This window comes from Podarcis liolepis (genome assembly GCF_965112155.1).
Source record: "Podarcis liolepis genome assembly, chromosome: 16".
Lineage (NCBI taxonomy): Eukaryota > Metazoa > Chordata > Lepidosauria > Squamata > Lacertidae > Podarcis > Podarcis liolepis.
In genome coordinates this window covers 38,472,951-38,493,536 of record NC_139567.1, presented here as the reverse complement: position 1 = coordinate 38,493,536, position 20,586 = coordinate 38,472,951, and the positions used below count along the sequence as shown (strand labels likewise).

General features: G+C 46.1%; 1 protein-coding gene across 11 annotated transcripts in view; it reads right to left on the bottom strand.

Annotated features, from left to right (window-relative positions):
- Positions 1–20,586, bottom strand: part of ACACA (acetyl-CoA carboxylase alpha) — a 205,724-nt gene that overhangs the window by 44,318 nt on the left and 140,820 nt on the right. For all 11 annotated transcript variants that reach the window (XM_083479726.1, XM_083479718.1, XM_083479727.1 and 8 more), the window contains one exon: positions 19,970–20,080. In XM_083479726.1, coding sequence (XP_083335852.1) covers positions 19,970–20,080 — 111 coding nt within the window. The remainder of the gene's footprint in view (positions 1–19,969; positions 20,081–20,586) is intronic.

Here is a 20,586-nt window from a genome sequence, read left to right as displayed (position 1 = left end):
AAAGGGCAACAGTACCAATGAACAGGCCTGTTTTAGGAAGGGCCAATCACCTCTTGACTATTGCCTAGTCTTAAGCCACCTGGCAAAGAGATATATGAACCCTTCTGGATATGGTTTGTTTGTTGCCTTTATAGACCTGAAATCAGCTTTTGATTCAATTTCAAGAGACAGACTATGGACCAAGTCCCACACCACCATTGATAAAAGACAACTTTTCATCACTTACACTTCGAGTAAGATGTGAGTTGCAGGGTAATTTGACAAAATCTATCCTTTCCAATAAGGGCATTTGTCAGGGTTGAATATTAGTTCCTACACTATTTAATTTTTATTTAAACAGCTTGATTGGGAACTGTTTAGTACCTGACTGCCGTGTACCAAAACTGGCAGGGACTAAAGTCCCACTGTCCTAAACAGGCCTTAAATCACTTTGTAAACTACTCTGAGGTTCTTTTGCAGTGAAGAGGTGTATAACTTTTGTGAAATAAAAATTAGCAACTAAAAACCATGGCCTTTTCTAGACACAGATCAATTAATAAGTGGATCACAGATGATGGGGGACGCGGGTGGCGCTGTGGGTTAAACCACAGAGCCTTGGACTTGCCAATCAGAAGGTCGGTGGTTCAAATCCCTGCGACGGGGTGAGCTTCTGCTGCTTGGTCCCTGTTCCTGCCAACCTAGCAGTTCAAAAGCACATCAAAGTGTAGGTAAATAGGTACCGCTCTGGCGGGAAGGTAAACGGCGTTTCCGTGCGCTACTCTGGTTTGCCAGAAGCGGCTTAGTCCTGCTGGCCACATGACCCGGAAGCTGTATGCCGGCTCCCTCAGCCAATAAAGCGAGATGAGCACCACAACCCCAGAGTCGGTCACGACTGGACCTAATGGTCAGGGGTCCCTTTACCTTTACCTTAACAGATGATGGTCAGCGTATAGACCCAAGTCAAGAAGTTTAGAGACCTGGGCATTATGTTTTCTTCCACTCTCTCCTGGGCTACCCATACATGGGAGGCAAGCAGTTCAGAATACTGTTAAGGCTGTACACCCATTTTTCTTTACTAAGCACAATTTAGTCCTGCTGCTGTAAAAGTATTTAAGACCAAAGTCTTGTTTCAGCTGCTGTATAGGGTTCAAGGGTTTTGATTCAATTGCTGAGAATGTTCTTTCGAACTTTTTGGAGTACCAAGATGTGTGTTAACTGCTGGGCTACGGCTTTGAGGCTGGACTCACATCCGAATAATTCAAGGCTTGGTCCCGTGCCTTGCGATATTGGTAAAAAGTTGCATATGCTGATCCAACTTCAGATTATCTTTATTTCTTACAAGAAGATGTTACTATCAGCTACTATTTAAAGGTTTTATTATGAAACTGCATGCGTTAGGCTTCCCTACGGGTTTCCTCTGCACACAAGATAATTCTGTTGTAAAATCTATTCTGGAACAACGGATCAAGGATATTGATTGTCAATACTTACTTGTAGAACTTGTCCTCCAATATATTTGGGCTTAACCTTTCAATTTCCTACATGTGCTACATATCTGGATCATCTTACTATCCCCAAGTATTGCCATGCCTTTTCTAGGGCCAGATCTAACTCTCTTTCTCTTCTGCAATACTGGAAGGGCGTTATCTAGGTGTCCCCAAACAAGGATCATCTGTGTCCCTGGGGTGATGAGCCATGTCTCCTTTGAATATAAGCTTCATAGAGAGGAAAATTAAGGCGTTACTTTGCCCCCTTGTGAGGAAACACCCAGGAAGGACACCAGAATGGCCCCCGTAATATTTCTTGGCTGGTACAAATAAGTATCTTAAGTACAGCCTCTTCTCTGCTCAAAGGTCTCGTATCTTCAGCTGGTACTCTCATTTTAACTGCAATTTGTATCCTAGCTTTGTATCTTTTTTTACCGTATAGTATTCTAAATACATGTTTTATCCTTTGTATTATATCATATTTTAAACAAGCCTATGTTTTAATGCTCATGTTTTTATTCTTTGTATCCTCTGTTTTAGCAGGTCTGGGACCGTATATAAATTATTTGGATTTGAGCAGACTGTATATATATCAAGCCATTTCCCTGGCTTGTCAGCAGCAGTAAACCTGAACCGTCCACACCGTCTACAGATAAACGGTTGCAACAACTCTAGTTTGCTTCCCAGCAGCACTGGGATTTGTTGGTGGCTGGCGGAGATTTAGGCCCACTTTCTATTTATTTCTCTGTCTAAACTCTACTGGCATTCTGCCAGCTTTTGAAGATACACCTGTTTAACATAGGTGTTCCCTTGAGCTCTTTCCCTGAATCACCCCTATTTTGTAGCTGTGCTATTTTAATCGGGATTGTTTTATCATCTATTTTAAAGTGTGTATTTGATTTCATTTTTAAAAATTTAAATATTTACAAAACACTCATATAAAAGATCACAATGTAAAGGCTAAAAACACAGTACTACATAATTAAAAAAAACCTTAAAAACCTAGCATATGCATCAGTAAGAGATGGTTGGCAAAATCACCTCAGGTTCGAAAGACCTGACTGAATACCATAATGTCCAGAAGGCATCTAAAACCAGGGGGAGCTGGCGCCTGCTGATCGGCAAGCAGTGCCACAGGGCAAGGCCTATACGCTAAAGATTCATTGCTTGGTGCATGTGGGACCACCAAAAGTGCCCTACTGAAACTCAGACATGTCAGCAGTGCCATTTTTGCCAATTTCCCTTAAAAATAGCTTACAAACTTTTGTGTCTGGATTTTCACTTTTTGAAATATGGCAACCCTAGAAACTGCTTAGAAGCCATCTGGGCACGAATTGGGATACAAATTAATAAATAGCAATGAGTCTTCTTCTTCTTTGGCAATCACTTGAAGCTGAGTAAGATGTCTTCCATGAACATGGTTTTAACAGTGAGTCCGTAAATGACTGTGAAGGCCACTTCTGGATCCACACGTCCTTCCACAGTGGGGTCATTGGTTTCCGTGCAGGAGTTGATCACGGCGAGGGTTTGCCAAGCGTGCCTTCCTAGGCACATTTCTCCCTTTCATCCTGAGTTTGAGCATCTTCAAAGCCCATGAGACCTTTGGTAAAGGCTGTTCTCCAACTGGGGCGCTTGCAGGCCAGTGTTTCCCAGTTGTTGGTGTTTATACTGCATTTTTAAAGATTTGCCTTGAAAGAGTCTTTAAACCTCTTTTGTTGACCACCAGCATTGCGCTTTCCATTTTTATGTTCAGAATAGAGCAGTTGCTTTGGCTTTGGAAGACAATAATCAGTAATAGCTAAGTCAGTGGAGCATAAGACTCTTGATCTCAAGGGTGTGGATTGGATCCCCAGGTTGGACAAAAGATTCCTGCATTGCAGGTGATGCCACTTGCAACTCTATGATTCTAAGCTGTCCCTCTGTTTCTGTAATGGCTGGCCAGGGACCAATTGTGGGCTTCAATTCCACAGCACCCCGCTCACTGCTGCCCCCTGGTGAAGCGGTAGACTCTGTGGCTGGACCAACTCCAGCACCAGTTAACTCCCTGCATGCTGAGTAAGGAGGAGGCAGAGGAGTTCAAGGGTGCGGGCAAGAGAAGAGATTAAGAGAAAGAGGAAGGTCTCCCTCTAGTGCAAAAGGACCAGTGGCAGTATTGAACAAAACCAGAAGGAAAGAAAACAGTTAATTTTAACAGTGATGATGGTGATGATAACTGGGAATTGTAAGGATGAGAAAGGAAAATGTTAGAGGGCAAATAAAGTAATTTTTAAAAAGGGAGGCAGAAAGGAGGGATGAAAGAAACTGGAAGTTTGTGCAGAGAGGATCGCAGATAAGGGACAGGTTAAGTGTGCATAGTGGGGAGAAGAAATTACAGGAGATGAGTAACAAAACAAACTTTCAGAGGTGTAAGGATGGAAGAGAAAAATATGAAATAAATTGCCTTATCCAGTTAGAGCCTCCGGATCAGCAACTTCTGGCTAAAAAGGGGAGGCTGAGTCACAATGCCTGCAGAGCCAATGGGCATGCCCAGACAACTCATTTAGTGAGTATTCATCTTGATCAGTTTGTGGGCAAGTTGCAGAGTGTGGCAGGAAGCAACATCTATCCCCCTTTCCGGTTGCTTTCTGTTCTGCTTTTGTTTTGGTTTTTGAAGCAGGCTCATTGCCCAAGATCTCCAAATCCAAGCAAATTGTGCGACTTGAATTTGCTAGCATGATGCTGAACCCCACCTGCAAAACGGCGGCAGTCCGGTGGCAGCCGCCTCTGTACTCAGTTTAAGAAAAATCTGAACCCTGCCTCAAACACACATCCAAATCCCTCAAAAGAAAGAAAGAAAAAAAGAAAGAAAGAAAGAAAAGGAATTAAGGCCGAAAGAAAGAAAAGCGTTAAAAGTTCCAGTCCAATTATCTACAATTGAGCCTTGAACAGCTCCTAACAGCTTTCAGCCTCATCGATCAGTACTTCTGCCCTGCCCATTAAAAGTTATTAGATGGTGGAATAATGGCAACTTGATAACAAAGGCAGGTCCTGGTTGTAAAAGAAAAGAAAAGAAGCGTGTACCCTTAAACAACAGGAGAACAGCGTTTCGGGAAGGGCTTCTTTTCTCCTGAACAATCCTCAATTTCTCTGATAAGGAAAATCGAAGTTAAACTGGGATTGGAATGCCTTCGCCAACTAGTCCAGCCTTCACCAACTTGTTGCCTTCCACATATTTTGGGCTACAGCACTTTTCCAAAGGATGGCAACAAGGGAACAGGCCTTTCCAGCAATGCTCCCCTCCCCATCTGTGGAATGACCCCTTTGGGAGGCTCGCCTGGTGTCAATGTTGACATGTTTTTGGAGTCCGGCAAACATGTTTCCCTTCTCCCAAGCATTTGAGCGTTGATTTTTCTTTTCAGTCGCTCTTGTTAGTGAAAATGCAGTCCAGCTTTTTCTGGGGACTGTTTGTGGTGGTTAAACCTACGTCCAGGGATGGAGGGACCTGTTCATATCCTTTAACTATGCTCCTCCAGACACCCAGTTTATGTTAAGCTTTCGTCTTGGGTTTGCTTGCACAAAGCTTATGTGGAGGTTTAGACAATCTTCAGTCTTCACTGAGGATTTGTTCCGATATGGTTGTGGGGAAGTTATACGGCAATGAGGACTAATCTCGATTTGCTCTTCTTATATTAATTCGATCACCAGGAAGGGCCACAGGTCACCTACCCTTGGTTTAAATATCCCAACATTAATACTTTCTACCAATTAAAAAGCGGCAGAAGTTATGCTAACTGGCCTGTAATTTCCTAGATTCCCCCCCCCCCGATACTTTTGCAAAAATTGTTGTGTTGGCTACTTTCAAGGTAAGGAAACTAGGCTGTTTTGTTAGAAGATCAACAATTTCACATTTGAGTTATTTTAAGAACTCTCAGGGGTATGCTGCCCAGATCTAGCGACAGGTTAATTTTTTTTAATTTGGCAGTTAAGCTCTGCAAGTTTCTCCCTCTCAATGCCTTTATCTGATGCCCTCCCTCAAAAAATCCAAATTCGCGTTTAAGCATCTTGACATCCTTTTGCACCTTTGACATCTCTTGGCCCCCATGATCTCCCTGGCTAGTTTAATGCTTCAGGTGTATTTAAAGACATTTTTAATTGCCTGTTTTGATGTTTTTAACAAAAAGCTGCTCAAACTTGTCGCTGTGTTTTACCTGCCTTATTGTCAACTTACATTTGTTTTGCCAGACTTTATGTTCCTTTTTATTCTCCTCGCTTGGGCAAGACTTTTACGTTTTAAACGAAGCCTTCTTGCCTTTTATAGCTTCCTTGATTCTGTTCATTAACCACACTGGCATCCTCATGGATTTGTTTGTACATTGAAGATTAGAAATGTACATTTTTTTTTACCCAAGTATTTTATTGCAGAGGTTTTAAAACAATCCCCAAGCACCTTTAAAAAGATATTTGATACTTCTGGCCCATGTCGCCTTACTTTTTAGAAAGTTTCCTCTCTTCTGAAATTAACAATAAAACCACAGCAACAACTTTATTATACAGTCACAAACCTGTAAAAACAAATTAAAACACCAAAACCATACAATTTCCAACATACGCTGAGCAAAACATATAGAACTTACATAAATTTAAGACAAAAACAAACCAATATACAATTAAATTAGCAAGGTTGCTCTATGGGGTTTTGCAGCAGAAAAGAGAACTCTAACAGCTGTTTATTATTAGTTTTTAATGAGTCCCTTCATTTTTAATTTTCTTCATTTTTTTTTAAAGCTTCCTCTCTTTTGAAAATTAAACACAACTCCTGGGCATTCCATGGAGTTACTGGGCACATCCCCAGTTGAATCTGACAGACACATTGAGATCTCTGTTCCTGAGCAGTTTGATGATACATTTCCCACCAGATCCTGACCACCACTCAGGGCGCTTCCAGGCTGCCTGTTTATGAGTGAGATTCAGTGACATACCACAGCAAATTCAGGTTATGCAAATATAGTTTATTGGGAACTTCTGCACAACAAATCCTCTTCTGCAAAAGGTCAGACTTTTTCCAGTAAGGAAAGGGATTTGGAGGTGGGAGAGAACACACCGGAAGGTGTGGGATGGCACTTCCATTGATGCAACTCCGAAACGTGGGATGCAGCCTTAATAGTGAGCCCTACCACAGGTCCCATGTTGCTCAGTACTGTTCATGCTAACAGGCAGCAGCTCTCCAGGGTTTCACTAAACACTAAACACTGTCTATCTAGCTGCAAGCAAATCAGCATGGATGCTCATTAAACAGCCTGCATCTTCTGATCTAAAGGTAAAGGTAAAAGGGACCCCTGACCATTAGGTCCAGTCGCGGACGACTCCAAGGTTGCAGCGCTCATCTCGCTTTACAGGCCGAGGGAGCCGACGTTTGTCCGCAGACAGTTTTTCCGGGTCATGTGGCCAGCATGACTAAGCCACTTCTGGCGAACCAGAGCAGCGCATGGAAACGCCGTTTACCTTCCCGCCGGAGTGGTACCTATTTATCTACTTGCACTTTGATGTGCTTTCGAACTGCTAGGTTGGCAGGAGCAGGGACCGAGCAACCGGAGCTCACCCTGTCGCGGGGATTCTTACAGCCGACCTTCTGATCGACAAGTCCTAGGCTCTGTGGTTTAACCCACAGCGCCACCCGCGCTGATCTACTTGCAAGCAAATCAGGACGAATGCCCAACATGCAGGTTGTCTGGAAGCACCCCCAGGATCAAGAACTGGCTCCTGTCTAGTTCTTGGTCAATCTCCCATTCCAAGTACCTATCCACCCCCTTCCCACCCACCACAGCGGATCGTGCACCCCCACCCCCGAAAACAGACTGCAGCCTTTGCATTTCTAATCGAGGAACTTTGGGAGCTGCTCCTGCACTTTTTAATTTACGAGCGTTCAGTGGGGGACCTTTCCTGACTTGGGAACATATTGGCTCGGTCTAATGCTTGGAGATTATTAAAGCCAGTGCTATACCCCCGCTATCAGCTCTGCAGATCTTTTATTTAGAAGATATGGAGGCACTAAACGCAGAAAGAGTTCCCCGTCACCTCCACATTAAAACCCCAAGCGCCTGGTAAATGGAATTATATAGCTGTCATCTCCTTTCCCCAAAGTTTTAAGAGTACAATGGACTCATTTCCCCCCCCCTCCTCCCCACCCTCACTCTCTCAATCCCCGCACTCCATCCCTGGCTCCAGAATGGAGAGCTCTACTTTGTATTGATTTAAAGTCGCGGAAATAAATAAAACTGCTTCGCCACCGCGGTTCACAAGAAATTCATGGTACACTATTGCATGATATATTTGAAGAGCTGTTCGCAAACTCTCTTTTTCCCTCTGGTGAGTGATTTGGGGGTGGGGGCTGGAGTGGGGAGGCACTGTGAAAAACCTGCCAGTTACTGTAGATGCCCGCAGACTGCAAATCCGCAGGAAAGCCATGCGAATGAAGCCTCCTCTTTAGGTTGAGTCCTGGCCAGTCCATATCTCACTTTATCCTAGAAGAAACGTTGTCACAATTCCCTTTCTTAGCCATTCTAATTAATTGCTTTTTAAAAATTTGTATCTTGAGACATATTATTTATTAGTAATAGAACCAGTATTTATAATGATAACCTACAGTGGTATCTTGGGTTAATTCATTCTGGAGGTCCGTTCTTAACCTGAAACTGTTCTTAACCTGAAGCACCACTTTCGCTAATGGGGCCTCCCGCTGCCGCCACGCCGCCGGAGCACAATTTCTGTTCTCATCCTGAAGCAAAGTTCTTAACCCGAGGTACTATTTCTGGGTTAGCGGAGTCTGTAACCTGAAGCTTATGTAACCTGAAGCATATGTAACCCGAGGTACCACTGTATTAGGAATTAAGTAGTAGCAGCAGCAATACCTATAAGCACATTTCTATACACCAAGGGTAAAAAGGGCCAGTATTTCAAAGTAGCTAAAGGCAGAATATTTATTTATTATTATTATAATATAAAACTACCTATACCCCACTATTTAAAAACCACTCAGAGCATCATACAACAATTTTAAAAACACCACACACAGAGACACGCACCTCCTCCCTCCCTCCCATTTATTTATTTATTTCATAGAATCATAGAATTGGAAGGGACCCAGAGGGTCATCTAGTCCAACCCCCTGCAATGCAGGAATCTCAGCTGAAGCATCCATGACAGATGGCCATCCAGCCTCTGCTTAAAAGCCTCCGAGGAAGGAGAGACCACCACCTCCCGAGGGAAACCATTTCACTGTTGAAAACAGTTTTTCCTGATGTTTAATCGGAATCTCCTTTCTTGCAACTTGAAGCTATTGGTTCGAGTCCTACCCTCCAGGGCAGAAGAAAACAAGCTTGTCCCCTCTTCCATGTGACAGCCCTTCAGGTATTTGAAGATGGCTACCATATCTCCTCTCAGTCTGCTCTTTTCCGGGCTAAACATACCCAGCTCCTTCAACCATTCCTCATAAGGCTTGGCTTCCAGTCCCTTGATCATCTTGGTTGCCCTCCTCTGCACAGGTTCCACCTTGTCGACATCCTTCTTAAACTGTGGTGTGCTCAGAACTGGACAAAGTATTCCAGGCCTTGGCCTGATTAAGGCAGAATAGAGTGGAACTATCGCTTCCCTTGATTGGGACACTAGACTTCTGTTGATGCAGCCTGGAATAGCGTTAGCTTTTATTGACTGCTGCATCACACTGTTGACTCATGTGGCCCAAGGATATTCTACTGCCTCTTCCTCTGCTCCTGGAGCATCCTACGCCCTTCCTCCAGCCCCTGTCTCTGACTGCTCAGACTCTTCCCATTCCTCAAGCCCAGACTCCTTCCTCGCAGGAGGCACAAAACCCCATAAATCGCTCTTCCCTTCCCTTGGATCAGCCTCACTGCCTCTGCCACACACTCCTCAGAGCCCTGCCAGTCCCTGACATGCTCTACCACTGAGCATGCTCCAGCCACGACCTTTCCTTGATGCTGGGAGCAAAAAGCACGAGGCCTACCCTCACAGGCTAATACAGGGGTCAGCAAACTTTTTCAGCAGGGGGCCAGTCCACTGTCCCTCAGACCTTGTGGGAGGCCAGACTATCTTTTGAAGAAGAAAAAAGAACGAATTCCTATGCCCCACAAATAACCCAGAGATGCATTTTAAATAAAAGCACACATTCTACTCATGTAAAAACATGCTGATTCCTGGACCGTCTGCAGGCTGGATTTAGAAGGCGATTGGGCCGGATCCGGCAATTGGGCTGGATCCTACCCATGACCTGGGCTCACCCCATGCCTACCACCTCCCTTTGTCACACAAGGCTTTTTAAAAATGATTACGCAAACCAGTGGGAGAGATCCATTGCCTTTTTACCAGAAAAATGGCAAGAGGGATGTTTCAGCGGGCAATGCATGGGCAGCATTGCCAAAGCTGCCATTCGCTCTCCGCGTACAAACGGATTGCAGCTGGCACCTCCAGACGTTGACAGACCATATGGCTCGACACAGATAGAAGTGATCCTTAGTTATGTGAAATGGAGGGGGGATTGGGGGGAGAGGGAACACCACCCCAGCGGAGATCTCTTTGACCCCATTTCCCTAAAGAGACATAAAAGGAGGATTAGCAATGCCAGCATCTGGCATGTAAATTGCCTCTCTTAACCGAGACTGGTATGCAGAAATAAAACTGCTCAAATCAAGGCTGAGGGAGGAAGAGACTGCCGAAAAGTTTCCGGACCAAGAGGTTGCCTCCTCTGTACAGAATCACGAGGGCAAGGACACGGCTGGGCATTCTGGCCAATCCCTCCACCGAGGGAGCGGCACCTCAGCTGTAGCCCACCAGCCTCTGGCCAAGGACACAAGAATCAGGCCATCTCTGGGCAGCTTTGGCCAGGTCTCTGCGATGCTTCATAAGAACATAAGAAGAGCCTGCTGGGTCAGGCCAATGTCCCATCTAGTCCAGCTTCCTGTTCTCACAGTGGCCAACCTGATGCCTGTGGAAAAACCAACAAGCAGGATTTGAGCTCAAGAGCACTCTGCCCTCCTGTGGTATCCAGGAACTGGTATTCAGAAGCACTGGTACCTCCAATTATGGTGGCAAAGCATAGCCGTTGTGGCTAGTAGCCACTGGCAGCCGTCTCCTCCAAGAATTTGTCCAATCCTCTTTCAAAGCCATCCAGGTTGGTGGCCCCCAATGGCTTGCAATGGTGCAGAGTCCAGGCAAGAGGATAAGGGATTATTTCCCTCCTCTTCAAGAAGGCGGCAGTGGAGGCAGAAACAGCACAGAGCTACAGCACAGGTGGGGAAACTTTTTCGTCCTGAGAGCCATATTTCCTCATGGACAGCCTTCCAGGGGCCACAGATCAGTGGCAGGTGGAGTCAAAGGCAGGTGCGGGTGTGACGAGAAAGAGAAGAGGACAGAGCAGCAGATAGGCTTCTGAAGATGCAGCAGGCCACAGTCCGGACACGCAAAAGCCAGCTGTTTCTACACACACCGCCCTTCTCTGCATCTTCCCGCCATGCAAGCAAGCGGCTTTATTATAAATAAATAATAAATAAAAAAATTATTTATAGCCCGCCCTCCCCAGCCAGGGCCAGGCTCAGGGTGGCTAACACCAAATACAGATTACAATAAAACAGAATAGAAAAAACGAAAAAACTGTTAATTAAAATATGGCTTAAAATACAGCTTAAAATGCAGCCTCATTCTAGTAGTAGCCCATAAATCAAGGCCATAAAGGGAGGAAACATCAGATATTCACCCAAGCCAGCCAGCTATCCATGCTGGTCCTGCATGGACCAGAAAAAAAAAAGCCAAGGGAAAATTTATATACTAAATCCCATATAAGGGGTCCGACTGAGTCTAAGCCAAAGGCCAGGTGGAATAGCTCCGTCTCACAGGCCCTGCGGAAAGATGTCACATCCCGCAAGTGTTCAAGGACACAGAGTATGGCAGGAGAGGGACAAAGTAAGAGTCTTGAGGGTCACCTAGAGAGGCCTAGGGCCTTCCTTTGTCATCACTCCCCGAGCATCTCTCAGAGGGCTGCTCTTGGAGTCAGTGTAGCCTCACATCAGAGGAGGCAGTCCGTAAGATAGCCTTTGCTGGAAGAACAGCAGCAGCGGTCCATTCAGACAACAACTTTATGGGTCAGTTCTGTCCTTGATCTGGCTGACAGCAAACTCAGATTGGCTGAAGGCTCTATTTCAGGGTTTTCTAAACTTGTAGCTGTTTTTGAGCTACAATTCGCATCATCCACTGGTCCTGCTAGCTAGGGATGATGGGAGTTGTAGTCCAAAAACAGCTGGAGACCCACGTTTGGGAAACCCTGCTCGATTTAGTTGCGAGCTGGCTGCCAGTGATGAAGATGGTTGAAGGAGTTGGGATGGGAAAGTAGTTCTGAAGAAACGCCTGTTTATTTCTCCTCATAACATGTACCGTTTTGTGAAGTTTACAAAACGGCAAACTATTATCAGCTTCTTTTCTCTTGGAACTCTGTTTTATTCCAGTCACTCTGCTAATAGCTTTTGCCAGCCTGGCACCCTCCAGATGTTCTGGACTAAAACTCCCATCAGCTCCAGCCTGTCTGGGCGCTTTTCAATCATAGAATTGTAGATTGGGAAGGGATCCCAAGGGTCATCTAGTCCAACCCCCTTGCAATGCAGGAATCTCAATTAAAGCATCTGAGACTCAACCTCTGCTTAAAAACCTCCAATGAAGGAGAGCCAAGCTCAGCCGCCCGCCACATTTTTACGTTACCCAAAATGTCCTATCTTGACCCACAGATCTATGATGTGGCACCAGCCCTGCCGTTAGCCTACCCCGTGTGACCCAAGCATCCGGACTCAACTTCTTGCAAGAGGCAAAGAGAACCGGATAACCTTGGGAAGCTTCGACACGAGGCCTGGGCAGGGAGAGGGGGGTTGAGAGAGAGACTACGTTGGTCCTGGTGGAGTGTCAGTTTCCTTTTGACATTCCTGTGCCCCTTTCCTTTCCAATTAGCATTCTCCGAGGCACTGCGTCCCACTCGCTTCCCTTCTAATACTCGCGCCGTGCCACTCCAGGAAAGATTCATATCGCGCAATAATAATTACAATGCTCCTTTGAATGGGAGGGATGGGACTTGCTGCTCTGGCTCTAATGCCATCGCTCCCCGCACCCTGCCGCCCCCGCCCCAGTGATTACTTTGATCTCATTTGCCAGGAGACGAGACATCGGGAGCAGATCCTGCAACCCACTTGACGCGAGCCTTGGCACAAACCACCGGTGCAAAGCCAGAACTAAATCATGGAGGGTCCTTGCAGAATAGTCAGAGAGACTTTGCAGGGGTATTCCAAACACAGAAGGCAGCAATGTGCCGAATTCCTCAGAAAACCCTTTAAAGGCCTGAAGGACTTAGGCCCCAAATATCTGAAAGGCTGTCTCCTTCCCCACAGAGCCTTTCAGATCAGCAGAGGGGAGGCCCTCCTGGTAATTTCATCTTCCTTAACCTGTGGCAGCCCACAAGATGTGGGCTGGCGCCTTTTTTGTCATGTAATGAAGGCGCACAGCTTTCCTTTCCCCTTTGACACCTGAGATATATATATGTTTTAGGACCCACCATATTCTTTTGACTTAAATTTGTTTTAAAGGACTTTAAAGTTGTGTTTGGGGGATTGCTGCAACCTGCCCTTGGACCTCATGGTGAATGGTGGTCCATAAATTGAATAATTAATAAGGAAGGGAATAATTTTTAAAAGCCTGTTCTTACGTTCTAACGATCTGAGCCGTGTTGGCAAAACAACTTTCATAAAATGGGTATTCTGCATGATTTTGGTGGAGGGATTTAAAGCTGTATTTCGTTCTTTAGCAAGATCTTTTATCTGCTTAATAAAAAAAAAATGTATGGGCAGTTTACATAAAACCGTATCAAATATTCATTTAAAAAAGGAATAAAAGCAGACTTTAAAAACAGTAGACGTAATCATCAAATATAGATAAAACCAACATGTTCTTTTTTAAAAAAAAATGAATGTGCATAATAAAATTAAACGTCAGGGAAGGCTTGCCTAAACAAAAAAAGTTTTTAACAGGCATCAAAAACAGTACAGCGAAAGCGCTTACTCAGTATCAAGGGGCAGGGAGTTCCAGTGAACAGGTGCTTGCCACGCTAAAAAGACTGATTTCTCGTGAGTGCAGAACAAACATTATGTAGCATTTACGTTTCAAAAATTAACCAGCAGAGATTACTTGCTTCTTTGCATTCTACCTTCAGCAAAAATGGAACCAAGTGAAACCTGCACGCTTGTGAATTCCAACAGCATGACAGAAAGGCGCCAGATCTCACTCTGACCAACATTGTGTTGTTAAACCAAATGATGTGTGCTATGTGTTATGTCTAAATTGGGAGGGTTGCAAGGGAGATTTGGTCAGAAAGTTGCCGGGGGGGTGGGGGGGTTTAAATTTTAAAAAATACAAAAAGCCTCTGCCTCAGCAAAAGTTTCCATTAAAATTTTAGACAAACGATCTCCGCCTCCTTCTCCCCCTCCTTCCCTTGCCCGTTCTCACTGCCTGTCCCCCCCCCCGCCGCCCCCCACTTCCCACATTCTGCCTGGGGGCGCCATGCTATTTCTATGCAAATAACAACCTCGTGGTTTAGATCTTATTATATCCACCGGAGCTGCAGTGACGCGACCCGAGACTTGTGCGAGAGAGGTAGGCAGAGGAGAGAGAGGGGGAGAGAGACAAGATAGAGTGGATGTTCAGCGAAGTGTGAAAAAATATTGTCAGGAGTGAGCAGCAAGAACACACACACACACACACACACACAAACTATTGCTGGGATAACGTGTTTATTTCAGAGCCTCTCCTTCTCTCTCTCTCTTTCTCTCTCTCTCTCTCCTCATGTGCACACCGTCATCTTTTAAAATTCATTGGGCATCAGGCGATCATGCGCCATCCATCTGCCATCACTGTTCCATTTGCATTTCATGCCTCCTGGCTTTTGATGTGCTGATACTTTGATGCAGTTGGGAGACGAGCATTATCATTATTTCAATTTTCAGCCGGGAGGGGCTGGGTGGGAGAGAGAGGGATGAGGGTCAACAGGCTTGATGCTGTGCACCCACAGAGACAACACACACACACACAGAGGAAGAGATGCTCGTGAGACACAGACAGGCCTGGTTAGACTCCTCATTGAGCGCCCTACGGATGCTCAATGGGAAAGACAAAGGGTGGGGTGGAGGTTACGAGTCACGCTGTCCGGGGACCCCAATACCACCTGGCTTGGCAACCTTTATATTAGGGCTAGGAAAACCGGTCTCCCTCCAGGTGTTGCTGGACTACAGCTCCCATCATCCCTAGCTGTGCTGATGGGAGATCCACACCATCCATTTAGAGCGCATTCAGTGTACATTTGAAAAGCACATTGCTTCCCACTCAAAACCCTGGGATGAGTAGTTTGTTAGGAGTGCTAAGGATTATAGCTCTGTGAAGGGGAACTACAGTTCGGGGTGGGGGGGTCATGCACGTTGAATGTGCTTTAAATGTATAGTGTGGATCCGCCCCCCCCCCCAAGTCCAACAAGACCTGTAGGTTCTCTATCTAGTTAATAGGAATGAATGAAGCAGCAAGGCATGGCTAAAAGGGACGGATTGTGTGCCATTTTGCTGTCCTATTTAGATCTTTGTGCTTCTTCCAAGTCCACTGTTCTCTCTCTCTTCCAGCTCACATTAACTCCGTATCTCCTGTCCTTCAATTTCCACCCCCAATCTTACTCTTCAACTTGGAAATTCAAAATCTAGAAATTTGGAGCACAGAAGATTATCACGTAAAACTGTGATCCTGCATTGCCAGTGTGGCACAGTGGTTAGAGTGTGGCGCCAGGACCTGGGAGACCAGGGTTCAAATCCCTGCTCAGTCATGAAACTCACTGGAAGGGAGCCATGTTTGCCACCATCTTGTGCTGTTATTCTTGGAGAACAGGTGGAATATAAATGTAAAAATAATCTCCTATATATTTTGGAAAGTGGTCCAGTCTACTTGTTCTCTGTGTGTCCGGATGCCCCTCAAGATATCATTACCAAATTCAACAGGAGGATTCCTGGGGTGTGGGTGGCAGTCTTTGTCAATGTTGGACACTGGTCACCATTCTGATTCAAGATGGTGGACTGAAACATGACTTCGGTGTAACTTCGCCCACTTTTTGGCATAGGTTCAGATGCCTCTCCAGATATCGCTGCCAAACTTGGCGCAAGGGTGCCCAAAGTGGGGCAGCAGACTTCATCCCAATTTGGACACGGGCGCCATTTTGAATAAAAATGGCGGACCAAAACGTCACCTTGGTGTGACTTTGGATTCTAAAAAAACCTGGGCAACACCAGACACTCCCCACTAAACAAATGAATGTGTATTCAGAGGAGGCTTCTTGGCCTTGCCTGATTCTGTGTGAGGACTCTATTGAGTTGAGATGCTCCAAAGATGGAGAGTCCAACGACATTCAGAGGGCCCTCACTGGTGCCAATGGGAAACTCCCTAGTTCAGCTGATCCCAGCTGCATCTTTCCCTGCCCCATACCTGATGTATGATGTCAGGTGTTGGGCAGGAGGGCATAGTTTGGGGGAAATGACCTCTGGGGCCAAATTAGATCCACAGGCCAAAGGTTACCCACCAATGCAGCAAGGGAGACTGAAAAAAGAGGATTTGCTATAACACACACACACACACACACACACACACAAACGTACAGATTAGGGAACTTCCACCCAACATTAAAAAAAAAAAGATGATGGTATGTGGAAAACCAGCAAGCCAATCTTTCAAGATTGGAAAAATGAGAAATTGAGAGAAACTAACAGATTTGCCTGTCCCTCACTGTTACTTGGTGAGGGAGGCCCTCTTTACTCTTCTGCCTAAGGCAGCAAAATGTTTTGAGACTGTGCTCTGGATAACCATAGCCATTTTTTTCACCACCCCACTTCAACTTCCCGTGTCTCTAACACCCTCTCTGTGGCTACATTATGGGGCTATTTATTTCCTTTGCATTACCAAGGACGGCTTATAACAATTCAAAATTGCAATCATATGTAATGAAACGTACATTGATACATGGAGGGGAGAGACTATTGTGGTGAGGGAGGACCACCTCAGATTATGGTCATCCATGGGGGGGGGGGGGTTGAACCATAATCCCTAGATTCCTAGCCTTCATTAAACAACAACAACAACTTCCCAGCATTTGCAGAACCTATGAAGCAAAATGTACAGACATAATTCTTCTTGTTGTTTTTTACTGAAAAACTACCCTGCAGCCCCTTTCAGTATTCCACTTGTCCCCTGAAAAATAGCCTATGGATGCCCATGTCCTGACTCTCTTGTGATCTTCCCTGGGTCTGCTGCCCAAGATCCTTTAACTGGTGCTGCTAAGGCTCACACCTGGGTCCTGACACATGCAACTGGCCCGATGCCAAGCAATGCTCTCCAACACCCCACCCCAATTACCTAAACGGCAAGCATGCTTGCTTGTGTGAGCGTAAGACTGTGATGATGTTCCAAAAGCCACAATTTTTCCAGTGCTCAGGTTAGCCGTTTGCAAGAGGGCTGAAGAACAGGCATCCCAATGCACCTCGGACACCACGACAGCAATGGCAGCACCTGCCCGCCTGCATGCCACCACTAGGCTGCAAATCTCCGGGATTAGATTGCTGCCCAAAGGGGAGGGGGGGGGAATAAAAAAGTGACATCTCTTCCTCGATCCCCCCTGCCACCACCGCTTTCTCTCTCTCTCTCCCTCCCTCCCTCTGTCCGTAACTCAAGGGCAAATTGTTTCTCTCTTCTGCACACAAGAAGCAACCTCTCAAGCATAAATCTCAAACAGCTGCTGCCTGGGTGGCGCGGGTGATTTAAGAGCCTCGGCCTTTGACTCCTGCTTCCAACCCTGTTTAAAATCTAAAGTGGGATGGGTTTGGGGTTGGGGCAATTTGGTCCCCAGAGGACAATTCATTCAGGTGCACACAGCAGGCAGGCCTCGAAAAAGCTGGCCCCTCTCCCCCCCCCCCCCAGTCTCCTCTGCTCTTTTGCTTCTTAGGGAAGGGGAGTTATGCTGGAGAAAGAGTAACTGCAGAGCCAGCAGGGAAAGGCACACAGGCCTAAATTAATGGAAGCATGGCTTGGGGTTGCACAACGGCTACATTCACTTGCTAGCTTTGCTCCCATCACTCCTTTACTTTAGAGCCAGGCTGGGGGACTTCAGGCTTCAAGGGACAGAAGGGGGTGGGGGGCAAAAACTAGCCTCCTGCACAAAGGTAAAACTGACATGTGTCACTCTGCCCACTCTTGCCTCTGGCTCCACCCACCACTAGCATGTGGCCCCTGGAAAGTTGTCTGGAAGGGAATGTGGCCCCCAGGATGAAAAAATGTACCCCGCCCTTACTATGGGGTGGGAAACATTACTGAATTTTGTCTGAGTCAGGGCAGCATAGGAGCCAACTCTTAGGGGCCGAGGTTCCTTTGCCCCCCCCAATAAAATATTTGAGGGGGTGCCTCCCCAGTTGATGGGCATTGCCGTTCAAGTGGTGTCTGTCTTGTGATGGATGATGCAAGGCAGGGCTTACCTGGCCCCCCAATATTTTATGCACCCCTGCAGGGTGGTATACAGGGTTTTGAGTCCACCTATTTTATCTTCCCAACCTACTCAGCAAGACAGAAAGACTGAGAGAAGAGTTACTTCATGGCTGAGCATGGATTTGAACCTATGTGTTTCATATTCTACTCTGATACTCTAACTTGGATTTTCCCAAGCTGGTGCCCTCCAAGTTCCATCATCCCTGGCCAGGTTGGCTGGGGCTGACGGGAGTTGTAGTCAAAAACATCTGGAGGGCGCTAGGTTGGGGAAGCCTGCCCTAACCGCAACGCCACCTTGCCAGTTATGGTAAAATGAAACCACAGCATTAACAAGCATCTACATAGTGCTTTCCCCAAATGCTAAAGTGCTTTATGCTAAACACAATGCTCAGTAATCCTTACAAATCTACCCTCCCTGTGAGATTAGCATTGTTCTCCCCATTTTGGAAGCAAGAAAATTGTCTGTCTAGCTGAAAGCTTCCTAGTGATTTCATGGCAGAGGTAAGGTTTTACTCCTGAATTCCTTGGTGTGTAGCTCACTTTCATCATCGTTTTTTGGGAGGGGTTTCAAAAATGTTGATGAAAAGTAGGAGAGAGACAGATTTCGTGAGTCAACGTGCTAAAATGTATCCTGCTCTAAACTAGACTGGCTCGCCAAAAACTAGCCAGGATGTTGCTGCCGTGCAAAGGAGGTCAGGCGTGCAGCATTTACTCAGGTGATACTGCCACCTTTGGCAGCAAAGTAAACAGGCCGGTGTGAGTTTAATTCTTCAGGTGCCTGCTTCCATGGGAGGTCTGGAGAGTGGGGAAAAAGAGAGAACTGGCCTTTTCACTGGTGGCTCCCCATTTGTGTCATGCTCTCCCCAGTGATACTTGCCTGGAGCCATTACTCTATATTTTCAGGTACCAGGCAAAAACCTTCCTTTTAAACCAAGCCTTTGGCTTTTAACTATCTATGACCTTTTACAGTAGGTGGGATGTTTTAATGCCCCGCTCCCCCAGTTTTAATGTATGTATGTTAAGGGGATTTTGTAAGTTGCTTTTTCTGTAAGTCGCTTTGAGTTGCAACGGCAAAAAAGTCACCAATAAATTTAATAAATAATAAGAGTCATTCCTCCAGTGCATGCTAACTGGGAGGAGTGGGAAAGTCCCACACAGTTGCCTCTGACCCCTAAAGCCAAGGGGTCATCAACACAGTGCCCATGGGCACCAGCATCCCCCATGGTGCCCATAAAAGGTCTCAGTAAATACCCCCTCAAAAATCCACAATGCACAACAGCCTATTTGCTCTTCCAGATCAGTTCCTGTTTGCACTGGATCAGACTCTCCCACAGCAGCCATCATGTAGCTGGAGCCTGTGGGACTTTGCCAAGCTTCCAGATGTGCCCACTAGCAACCCCCTGCCTTAAGCGTAAATCCCCAAAGTGTCTTAATTAGTATTCTTACAAAATACCCTGGATAAGAGTGCAGGATTTAAAGTGGGTTCAGCAACATGCCCGCAACAGACAATCCTGGAAACGAAACTTTGCTTTTGTTTTGTCGAAACAGCGCTAAAACTTACTGACTCTTTAAAACATTTTTTTGTGCTGCTTTATGATAATCATTCTGCATATATAAGACAAAAAAACCCTGCTTGATTCAACCAACGGCAGGCCTCATCCCATTCAGGGAATGCCCTTCATGGTCAATAGCTAAACAACCCCATTGCTCCCAAGTGGCCTTCAGTGGGCCAAGCCAGACAAGGATCTCCGCTGCAAAGTGGTGGCCTTCGCTACCCGACAAACTCAGCCAGGCCCTCGAGGCCAAATAAAACAAAGGAGCTAGCCAATAAGAGTCCAAAGTACACCAAGCTATGACAAATGACCCCACCGGCGAAACGTAAACTCGTATTTGCAAACGAAAGCAAAAGAGAGACTTACTTTGTTGAGAGCTCCAGCTCCGGTTAGGATGAGATGTGAATTTTCCACTTGGATTGTTCTCTGCCCCAACCGGACAAGGTAAGCCCCGATTCCAATTGCCCGACACGTCACCTGAAGACAGAAATTTGTACCTGTTTCAGTTCCACAGGGCTAGACTGTGCCTCTCCACGAGCACTGTTCTTTATCTGGGTCCTGCCAGTAGCATCCTCTGTAGCTGAGCAATCCTGCTGCACCGGGTGCGATCGGATCATTCAGTTACTCCCAGTGCAGACCAAAAGCAGACCTGTCGATTCACAGAGGAAGGAGGCTGCCCACTGGGTCTCCGCGTGAGCTACTCCTTCCTCCAAGAGTGGACAATCCTGCTGCCTCTCTGCATCGGGAAAACTGAGACTGAAAATGACATCCCCATCTATACCTCTGCTGTTAAAGCCATGTGTTTCTGACAGGACTTTTTGGAGTGGAGGACTACAAATCAGTAGAGCAACTCTGTGGATTTGAAACCCTGTAATCAAGGATGAGCAGAGGACCGGTGGGTGGAGGTGGGTCAACTACAGCTTCTCACAAGGTGCTAGGATAGCCCGTCCACTCCACCCCAGTGCAAAACACACATACAGTTT